Here is an 11,761-nt window from a genome sequence, read left to right as displayed (position 1 = left end):
CCAAATTCTTTTTGAAGTTATGTAGCATATGAGTGTGTACAAGATGTGCTAATGCCATGCTTTGTCTGCATTGGAATGCGGATACTCTTGGGATCAAAATTCTCATCTGTGATTGCGAGCTCCGGCACCTGGCCATGTATAAATTGTGTTGTGCTCTGCTTGTGTACCAAAAAAACCACCTATTTGTTAATTGCTTGTGCTCAGATTCAAGCTCCCTGATCTTAAATGTAGACAGACCTGGAATCACTTTCAAGGACAATAGCTGATCTGCACTTGACCTTAACATCTGATAGCTTCAGTGTACACCTTTAATGAACTCTCGAATTCCATAACACCAGGGAAGGTCTGATAGCTTCAGTATAAGCCTTTTTGGGTGAGAAATTTTTTTAGCAACCTTGCACTAGATACACTCTGAGAATCCATCGCCCTTCATCAATTTTTCTAATGCTTCAAGCTTGAGAGGGACGGCCTTGACGCAATGGTTAGGTTGCTTCACTGTGAGTTTCACATGTTTGAAATATGAAAATATCCTCTCTACACAAGAGTTAGGCTACATACATCTGACCCCTCCTCAGATTCCACAGTGGCAAGGGCTTTGTGCACTGAAATGCTCTTTAACCAAATATAGATTTAGTATTCAAATATAAAATCTAAATTTGAATTAGATGAAATTCTTTTTATTCCATTGGATACTTGAGACATCCTCCACTGGACTTCAATGGTCCCAAATATAAAAGTAAGTAGTACCACTTCGGGCTCTCTGAATGTCAACTGATTCACCCCAAATAAAGCTAAGAGTAGTCGTCCCCTTCAGGTCTCTGGAAATAATTTCAAACTTCTCGTTAAAGGTAAACAGCATTTGGGTGGCATTTCACATCAACTTTGTGATGATGATCTTCAGACTTCAAATAATCAGCCTGTTTGTACTTCAATTTCACTATTTAATCTCAATAAGCATATCAAGCCTAATAGGCACTTCAGTTAAATGTGACTGCTATACCAGATGCTCCCAAGTATATATCAAAAGCCATATTTGTTTTTATCGTTTTAGCAACCAAGGTCCAAAAGAAAACATGCATAAATATCACTATAATATTAGAAAATTTACTCTATTGAAGCAAAATGAAAGATATGATCTGAAGATTTATAATGCTTTTTATTCTTTCGAGTCAAAAACATTTGGGACCTATTTGGTCCTATGACCAAGCTCTTGTATACATTCAATAAGTCAGTACAAATCAGCGAACATATACAACTGTAGTATTAGCTAGATCTGTAAACAACTGTCATACACAAGCTTGAGCCTCAAATTTTGGAAAGACGACAAATGCAATGGATAAGGGAGCTATTGATATAGGTGAGTTGGCTGCAGTGAGTACAGGGTTCAAAGGTGGAATATCTCCATCTTCAGTGAGCTCCAAAGGAGTCCCATTAAGCAGCACAGTTTGGCTTAGATGGTTTCCATCCTTCGCTGTTAGATGATATTCTTCTCTCGTCTCTGACTGATCTGATGCTCTCCTTCCGACCCAAGAAACTGTCCTTTTAAGACCATGCACAAAAGAGCCATCCCTTTGAATGCCTCCTCCCTCGGCAAGATTAACATTGATGTCATTTCTTACTGTCACAATGAACTCAGTGGATTTGCTTAGGTTTATCAGGAGTAGGGAAACACCTGACTGCTAAGAGAGAGCATGATAGGAAAATGCAATGTTTATTAGTTTTGACACAGGGACTTACAACCCGAAAATTTAATTACAATAATAGCCCGAGGTGATTTTCTAAAACTGGAAAAAAAAAACTTGCACTTCCAATGCGCAGTTTGATATGAAAAAATATAAGAAAGTTTTTTTCCCTATATTAACATACAATTGTACAGGGGCAGACTTCAGTGGTTTACTCAATAATTATAATATAATTCCGGACTTTTGACTAAAACAAACTGTGTTGATTTAATATTTTACATGTCAAGACATAATTTCATTCCAGATATGAAAAAATATGTAGGTTGACTCAGTTTGAGTCTAGAGGCAAGCATGAAATAAAACTAAATATTAGCCTCAATTTTTGGAGAACCATTGTTTAACAGATAGCAATATAAAGACCTACAGGAAATGAAATCAAGGAATACGGTGAGATAAGTGCATACTTTTCTTTTCCTGCAATGAGCATATGCACGTAAGTATGAAGAGCCACTGAGATCAATGGAAAGAACTCCATTCCCCATGAGCCGATTCCACAACAGTGCACTGGTTAGAGGTAAGAATAGTGGTAGATCTGAGGTTTAGGCATGTTTTTTGAAGCACATAAAAGATTAATATGTCCATATGTGGTTTAAATGGTCTCACCTGTAGTAATCAGGATTCGGTATGAAAGTTTTTGTGTCAAGGAGTCCGTAGTTTCCACCAATCAAAGTCTGTCTACAATACACCCTAGTGTTATACTTTGAAGCCATTCCAAGTTGATCTAGATACCTGCATTTATGTCATGTAAATAAGATTAATATTTTCGCATTCCATTAATTCAGTAGAAAGTTTAGATTAACCTGAGGACTTTATGGGGGAAAAGGAAGGAATAGTACCAAAAGCTGTTTAGAAAAGTGCTGGACACAAGATGACTGCCGCTGTTGTATGCACCACCAGCTTCACCAACCCAAGCAGAAGCCCATGGTCCATAACTCTTTATGGTAAGTTGGAGACTTCTGAATGTATCAGCTATGCGATTTAAATATTGTGGATCCGTTATTTTGCTTATGATATGAGGATCATTACCTGAAGTTCAAGTCCAAATAATTAGTAATTACCAAGAAAAAGGTGAAATAATTGGTTATCATCCACTAACATGAGTTCATATATCAAAACTAAATATAACCATATTTAATTTCTTTTTGACCAGATGGTGACAAAATCACCACAATTTCATTGAGTTGGATGGAATCATAACAAAAAAAGGTGATGAACACCTCAAAAAGAAGAAGAAAGAATAGAACAGGGAGCCATAAACATCAGTAGGCTCCCCAGCCCAGAAGACAGCATGGATGGGCTACAAAGAGAAAGAAGCCAAAATACAAAGGCACAGTCTTTGTGCCACATCCCCCGAGAGCAATTCCCCCACACAACAGATGGAAGAAAAGCCACCCTCAAACAGCTACAGAAAATAAGCAGAAAGGAAGAGCATAAGTGGAGGGAGTGAAGCTATGAGCTCCCAGGAGCCATGCCAGAGAAAGGGTAGGAAATGCCTATCCAGATCAATGATAATTTTTTAATAAGATTGACAGCGCATTATGTGGTTGTTTACCTAATTTGCAATATATCATGTTTGTGTGTTGGAATGAATTAAGAAGCACTTGAATATAACAGAGTTTTCTACATGGTTGACGCATTCTGTTGTATTAAGTATTAATGACAAATAAACAATGGCAGCAAAAAAGTGTTCTCCCATGTAAGCCAAAAAAAGTAAAAATGCCTCCAAAAACTTGTGACTTACATGCAACGACTGTAGTACATATTTCGTAGGTAGAGGTTTCTGAAAGAAAATGTATAATGTAACAAAAAGATAACAAATGAATTGACTTTTTTCTTCTTTTGCAAAAGGAATCTTGATGCATAGCATGTCAGACAAAAAATGGAGATGCTACATATAGCTCATGTGCACCACACTCACCTCCACCTAGATTATATACATGATGTGTCATTGCATCGAGAACTCCTGATCCTGAAACTTGAAGAAGATGAGCATACCATGGCTGATCAAAGAATCCTCCAGGTGCAACCAGCTGTGGCTTTGACCGAGAATCCTTATATAACTCATCAAGGATGGCTTTAAGATGAACAAGATCCTTTCCATATTGTTCAGCACCAACACTTGCACCAATTCCATGTCCACTCAATTCATTTCCTGATTTGCAAAGAAGGATGCATTATGATTTGATGAAATAGAAAGAGAAGGAAAAGAGTAAAGGTTGAAACATGCTTACCAAATTCCCATGAATCAACCGGATAACCCTTAGAAATTGTATATTCTATGAAATCACGAGCATTACTGGAGTTCCAAGCACCTCCCCAGACTTTATTGCGTATATGTTGCCTCCCATTCAGCGCATTAAGGCCAAAAGTCACAGTTGCTCTGAAATCATGACAAAAGTTATTAATCAGATCAAAATTTTTGGTATCTGTGACCTGTCTATCATGTTGGTACAAAGCTTCCAATGAACAAAAGTTTTCCTCATATTGCATACAAAATAAACATAGGAGAAATTTTACATAAATATTTATGATGACCTCCATATAAATAAACATAAGATTTCGAATTGGTTACAATAATTTGCTGCAAAATGATCCCAGAGCTACTCAAGTAATAAATTAATTGCTATAATTGCAAAGCGATGAGATTTATGATACTTTATGGGCTGTTCAAGTTCTAAAGCTAGTTAATATACCTAGAAAAATCATTAATATTTTCCTCATGACAATAGCAAGAATTTCATATCACTTAGAATAAAAGTGAATGGCAATGAGGCTCTTGAAGCAGCCAGTTTGCAAATACCTGATTCAAATGTAAGTTGAATGCCGCACATAATTTCAATTATTTCAGAAAAAATGGATTAATGACTTGTCTACGGAAAATTTGATTCTGAAAAGCACTATTATATGCAAGCACTATCTTCACCAATGATGACAGGCTATTGAATAGCTATGTTTGAAGGTATACTGATCCCATGTTCATGTGATGTATATAGATTATATGAGTTTTTCTTGGTGTCAACAATCAAAGTTATCAACCGTGTTCAACTAAGAATACATAAAGTAACAGCAAAGAGAGGAGAAATAGAAGTTCTGAACCAGCCTTACCCTGTCTTCTGGAATAAAGAGTTTAGCTCATCCCACCTTTCCATGCTTAAACATCCCTTGGACAATCCAAACAAACCACCAGCCATCTTTTTGAATGGAAAGCACGGACCACCAAAATTTGGCACACCATACATCACTTGGTCTTGCAAAGAGCCCCCAACTCTTATCCGCAGGGAATTGAAGGCTGCAATTTACAGATGAACCGCAAACAAATTTTTAGTGACAAAATGCAACAGCAGTTTTATCCCAAAAAAAAGTAAGCAAAATAGAAATTGCTATTAAGAAACCCGTTCATAGTCCCAGCAAGGCTTGAATCATCAAAAGACATTAGAATACAGGCATTATGGTCAAAACTAGCATAGAATCTAACAGCCATCAAAATTGTTTTAATGGCTGAAACTTATGGCCATGCGTATAGGCATAGTAACATTATTTTTCAAACAACTTACAAAAATTCTAGGATTAGCCCCATTTTATTTTCCTTGGGCAAATGGTCTTCCAAAATACTATAGGTAATATAATTGGAATACTCAGTTATTTACAAATGTTTCAAATTATTCATGAATTATTCAAGAATCACCTACCGATTACATACTAATATATGTTGCTAGCAATGGTATTTCTAATATCTATGGTTCTTGTCCCTGTCTTGTTTTTCTATGAATGATACAGGTATACATATCAAATTTCTTTTTCTATTTTTTTTTTTACTTTTGGTTGTCCAAATGCTTTCGAAGTTTTGGCAAACTTGAACCTTTTTCAAGTATGGGCCTCTACCTCTAGATGAATTATTCCATATGCCGAACTTGTGACTAAGCATCTAGGTGGTACAAGCTGAAAAAATTCACGGCCACCATTCTAAAATGGAATTAGCAATTTAGGTGGTCATAGTGGCATGAGGATGATGATGATGATGTAACTAGAAGAATTTGGATTTGTGGGCAGATATTTAAAAGTAAATGAAACATAAACAAATTATTGAAAAAATTCAACTTACCTTGAATGGATTTCGCTAGGAAAGGATGGGTTAAGTCCTGAATCCAGCAAAAAGAAATAGTATCAATTTTTGTTGTAGTTGTAAAATGGTTTGGCTCAAGTTCTTAAAGAATGCAGAAATAGCGAATGGTGTCGTCAACAATAGCATATTGGGAGCCAACAGGACTTGATCCAGCAGGTTACCACCATACTTCTAAAAGAAAAAAAGGAAAAAATGGCAGACTTACCAAATTTAGAATAGAAGATTGTCCCCATGGGCACTGATTATAATTACACTTCTCAGGAGGCCACCAATCAAGAGTCGCACATACAAAATGATCATCAGTTTTGGCTACCGTGGAAGACCCCCTGACTATAACAGTTACATCCGCGGATTCTTCAGAAAAAATACCAGGAAGACCACAGAGAACAAGAAACAACAGAAGGTGCAAACCCATGGCTTTAACTCTGATATTTTGATGTTTTAATAAATAACCTAAAGCAAAAAAGCAGAAAAAAAAAGATAGGTTAACCATCTTATTCAAGCATAGCTAGAAAAACAGAAAAGGCAAAGTAATAATGTTTCTTGTATTGGCATTTTCCTTGAAAAAAAAGGAAAAATCAGACCAAATTTTTTTCTTATACCATGAACAAAGATTGTTCTGGAATCTTTGCTTTAGATTTCAGACAGAACAAAAGATAAGAAAGAATATGCCTGGAGTATGTCAGAAGTTATGAATTTTCTTCACCAGTAAAAAGCATGAGTTCGTTTCTTTTTCTTTCCATTCAGGTCAATCTAAGAAGATGTAGAACAAAAGCTATAGATATAACAAGGCAGCATAACTTTATAATTCAGATAACAAGGTTTTATGGATAAAAATTCCAATTAACCAACACAAACTAAAAGCAGCCGCGTATCTAGATATCGATTGAAGTCCGCCTAAATACGTTGTAACTGAGAAGCTGGATTTCTTAGAAGATTTAAGAGAGCAAACAAAAAAAGAAAAGAAAGAAAAAAAGGAAAAATTCCAAATAGGGCTAACACCTGAAGGTGGAAGTAAAAAGTAACCAAAATATGAAAGCTTAGAGCTGGTATTTAATCCGCCAATAAAAGAACTGGGACTGATATCTGCTACGGTCTGGAACAAGGAGTACGCTCGGAGCTGCAAGCACAAAAATGGATGAACTAATCTATTCATCCTACGAATATAAAATAAATTACAAAATTAAAGCATTAAGATAATTACAGAAGAATGAGAGTTCCATCTGAAATCCAGACATCAAAAACACAAAGAAAATAAACCAAAAGGGAAAAAAACATGAAATGAATTCCATCTCTGATCCAAACTGCTTCCATTAGTCAAATATCACAAGTATAGACAACACCAAAAACAACAACAACCACAAAAAAAGTTTGCACGAAATAAGGTTACAAGCCTTGGATTAAAGGATAAAATCAACGAAAGGAAAACAATTGATGCCAGACCTATAAACACCAAAAAATCGTCGATAATGGCTCCAAAGGAAGCTCTTTTCCAAGGTTTTAGCGGCTGTTCTCAGAGGAGTTTTAGCATAAAAATGGCGTTGTTGTGCAAAAAGGCGCAAGCTTTTCCCTCGATCTGAGCCTCTTTTCCCCTTCCTCCCACTCTCTCCGACAAGAGAAATCGTCGTGGGAGAAATGGGTCTTCGATAGATTTGTCTACTGACCTTAAGATATGGTCCATATGGCCAGCGCTAAAAAAGCCATCTTCCTCCGGTCCCGCACGCAGAGCTATAGCTTTCCGAATAATTAAAAGAAGGGTTCGGGTTGCATCTTTCGCGCGAAAGAACGATTCAGCTTCTTTCGCTCCATCGACCGTTGGATCGCGCAATATCCCCTTCGAGATATGTGCATGCGGATAAGGAATTTTTGGATTGCTTTGCGATCTGTGCGCTCTGGGATCCAACGGATAAGACCGCGAAGGAAGATCAATCATTCTTCTGCGCGGAAGACACAACCCGAACCCAAGAAATAAAGCTTCATAAAATAAAGCAAATGATTGGCAACTGTTCTCAGGGCCTCATTGCTAATCTTATTCTCATTCTTTTTTTTTTTTTTTTTTTGGTGAGCAATCTTAATCGCATCTTAAACAACAGTGATCTGACAGTGCTAGATTCCCACTCCCTGTTAAAAAAAAAAAAAACTTACTTTTTTTTTTTTATTACACTGAGATCTGTTCATGTATGAATCTACACAAATATTCATGCATGAACAAATGAATCAATTTATTTATGTTGGTTTCAGGCTTCATCCCAGAGTTGGATTATGTTCTGTTGGATGATCATAGAGATAACTGCTTAACTTTGATTGAATGATGGAAAAATTGCAACTCACTATAGTAGCAGTACATCTAAAATGTTGGGTACTGTGTCTTATTATTACCAAAAGAGTAGGTTCAAAGCTCACCTAATCCTTCATGTCCTGATGGAAGATGTGCCCTGCCTTTTCTACGACCCCACCTTGGAGTGTCTTTCTTTTTCAAAGTTGGTTGGCAACTGGAGCTGCCAGCATTGGAAGAAGGTCAGTTCCTTCTCCCTAGGTTTCACCTGCTTTGCTTGGCTTCTACTTTCATTTTAGAATGCAGACATCCATGGAAGCTAGACATAGGCCCAGTGTTCTCTTGACACCTGAATTATTAATTTTTTTTTCTCCAATAACTTTTTCATGAGCCAACTAATTCACTTTGTGTTTTGTGGAATAAGAAATATTACACATCTCCAACAATTCATGAATTACATGATCAATATGAGAATTATATATAACCTTATGTTCTTTGCCAATCCTTTATAATCTTATTTTCTATATGTATTTCACTTGTTAAATAACTGATGGTAAATATTTCACTTCTGTCCATGCGAAAGTTATGCCCAAGTATTACTGTCCTTTCGAGAAACATTATTTGCATGTTGGCACACTTACAAGGAAACTGCTTCACATAATTAAGTATGAGCAACAGGATAAAAGATTTTGATATTTATTAGTTCTAGAATGAAAGGAACATCCAAGTTTGGCCATTATTTCGTTCCATAAATAATTTCTAATATCTAGTTTCAAAAATTTGCCAAAAACATTCATATGGGAAGGTTCTTATAGCATGACAAGTTCTCTAGATCTTTTCCATGGTCTATTCTGACCAACTTATTCTGGAATTCAAAGACTTGTTCAAACCAACCCAGTCCAAGAGCCTTGTTCAAACCAACCATGACCCACAATTTTTTTCTTATGTTTGGCTTGAGCAGTCAAAGCTTGCTTATTTCCATCAGCAGGTAAGCATAACAAAACGTCCCATGTATGTAGAAATACACGAAAGACTTTCACTTAAAGCTTCAAAAAAAGCCTGGTTGTGATCTTGGCTAACTGGGTTTGACTTGAGAGAGTCAAAAAACAAAAACTTTAGCTGCCTGGTGTAACACCGTAAGGCTGGTCGCCCACACCGTCATTGACCAAGACCGAGAATTCTATTAGTGACGTGGCCTCTCCTTTGGATTGGTTCAGTCTAATTACGAAGTATAATACCATTGACTTCCCATCCCCTTTGGGTGAGTATGCTGGGATAGCTGCCATGTCATTTATCTCAAAAATAGAGTTTTTGCACAATCTCTTAACAATAATGTTCTTCGTTGATCTCTCTAACACGCAGTTGAGGGATTGTGTGAAAGTCCTCCATTTTCAAGACGAACGATATGGCAGTTTTTGAGCATGCACAGCTCTCTATAGTCTAAAATATGCACCTTAGAGTATCTGAATTTAATGAGTTATTTCTACGTGAATGTGGTTCCATGTATTGCTAATTTATAAATGCATCCATGAATAAAAAAAATGTCTTTGTATGTTCCTATATATATGGCTAAAGATGTATATTCGCACCTAAACTGTTTAATCTTTTGCATACATGAAACGTAGTCATATATATGTAATTGCAAGACATACCTACATACATACACACACACACACAAATATATATATATATATATATATATATATATATATATATATATATATATATATATTAAAAAAAATATAATTTATGAATATTTGTAATTAATTTTGTTTAAGCAAAGAAAATATGAGCATGATTCCTTTGGTGACTGTGATCCTTCCAAGTATAACTTGTATGGTCCTTTTACTGAGGATGGTCCAAAACAAGATTAAAACACAAGATCGTGCTCATGTGCATCTTTTGAGCATAAAGGCGGATAAAATTCCTATTCTATTTCATTTTGAAGGTGATCTTAAATTATAGTTTAATTAAAAAAGCATCTTTCATTCCATTCTCTCTCGAAGAGGTCAATTCTTCATCTTTAGGAGATCAAAGCAGGGAACTCCCCCACTAAAATCAAACGTAAATTCAAACAGAAAAAAAGAAGAAGCATATTAAAGTCTTCACCACTTAAAAAATAAAATTGAAATTAAAAAAAAACATATCATTGCTCAAAAAGAACAAAGAATAAGAGAATAGAGGATAAACTTGGGAAGGGATAACGTGAGCACACTTCAGACTTTGGCGAGCGAGCCAGCAGATGCATGGATCTTTCCTCTGTACAGAGCCCTTGACATAAATTATTAGATAATAACTTATTCTCAATCATCCAACGATACGTTTCAAGCGTGTTTCCAGGAACATGACTCCTTTGTGCACGCTGGAAACACGTTTTCAGCGGATTTCAGATGATCTGACGCTTGAAAGATCTCACGCTCTTTAAAATCTACAGAAATTAAATATTGGGCCTTACTCTGGACAATTAGGATAAATTTGCATCTGGAAGGTCATATCCCTGCAACAATCTAGAACCTCACTCAAAATGACTAGCCGAAAGATATTATTTGAAATCTTTGATCATGTATAACTATCTAAAATCTATCTAATAAATAACCGATGTGAGACTAAACACACGCCTGCACGGATCCTCACATACTCCCTCCATTCATGCCCTGACGTCCTCCTCAGGCTAAGGGTTCAAATCCATTCAAATCTAATTACAAACATCACGATCGGCCCATGGTCAGCCCCAATGGATCCGTACTGCAGTGTTCTCTTGTCCACATAGGTTATAGGCCAGATCTGTTCTAATACCATTTGCAACAATGTAAGACCTCACCCAAAATGGCTAGCCGAAAGGTATTATTTGGGTTCCTTGATCCTATATAAGTACCCAAGATCTATCCAGCAAATAACCGATGTGGGACTAAACAAACGCCTGCACGGGTCCTCACAATCTCTACCATGTTTCTCAAAACATTTCAAATACATTCAAGTTAGATAGTGCAAGTCAGCAACTTTCAATATGTTGGACCCCTATGTATTACAGGGAGCTAAATAAAAAATTAGGAAATAAATTTTATTTGATAATTTTTTTGATAAATAATTTTATGCAACCAAAATTATGTTTTATTCTAGCAATCTGGCATCTGTAATGTATGATGGAGGGAAGATAGAAAGGGCAAGTGAAAGGATCCAATCTCTTTAGGAGTAATATCAAATAAACCAATCTGTTTAGGAGTCAAATTGAAGAAAGAAATAGAGTCCAATCAATTTGCTAATTTTATGAAAGGGTCCACTTGGATAGGAAAAGCAGAAGAAAGAGCATATAGGGTAGTTAACATGGGCAACAAAGTGGAATAAGTAATGCATTCTTTAAAATAATAAGAAAAATATTTTTGGTATAAAAAATAATATGCAAAATAAAAAGAGAATATATATATATATATATATATATATATATATATATATATATATATATATATATATATATATATATATTTGATCCATATTTATTGTTGAAATCATTCTAATAGCTAATAGATGATATCTAGGCTAAAAACAGGAAAATTGCAAAGAGATGCAGAATTTTCAAAGAAATGGCTCAAGAATGAATTTTACACCCCTCCAAAAACATAA

General features: G+C 35.8%; 1 protein-coding gene across 2 annotated transcripts; it reads right to left on the bottom strand.

Moving 5' to 3' along the window:
• Nucleotides 1-1,130: 1,130 nt before the first annotated feature.
• Nucleotides 1,131-7,538, bottom strand: LOC103704453 (heparanase-like protein 2). 2 transcript variants are annotated; one of them, XM_008787730.4, is made up of 10 exons: nucleotides 7,309-7,538; nucleotides 6,071-6,318; nucleotides 5,845-5,881; nucleotides 4,848-5,031; nucleotides 3,974-4,122; nucleotides 3,661-3,894; nucleotides 2,579-2,768; nucleotides 2,346-2,471; nucleotides 2,147-2,246; nucleotides 1,131-1,679 (listed from the first exon to the last, which is right to left on the bottom strand). In XM_008787730.4, exons 2-10 carry the CDS (start codon nucleotides 6,278-6,280, stop codon nucleotides 1,287-1,289), a joined length of 1,623 nt encoding a protein of 540 aa, XP_008785952.2. In that variant the 5' UTR covers nucleotides 6,281-6,318; nucleotides 7,309-7,538; the 3' UTR covers nucleotides 1,131-1,286. The 2 variants fall into 2 exon arrangements, with proteins under 2 accessions (XP_008785952.2, XP_008785953.2); XM_008787731.4 differs by having other exon boundaries at nucleotides 1,133-1,676.
• Between the last annotated feature and the right edge of the window lie 4,223 nt (nucleotides 7,539-11,761).

Source organism: Phoenix dactylifera, unplaced genomic scaffold (genome assembly GCF_009389715.1).
Source record: "Phoenix dactylifera cultivar Barhee BC4 unplaced genomic scaffold, palm_55x_up_171113_PBpolish2nd_filt_p 000007F, whole genome shotgun sequence".
Classification (NCBI taxonomy): Eukaryota; Viridiplantae; Streptophyta; class Magnoliopsida; order Arecales; family Arecaceae; genus Phoenix; species Phoenix dactylifera.
This window is presented reverse-complemented; position numbering and strand designations above follow the sequence as displayed.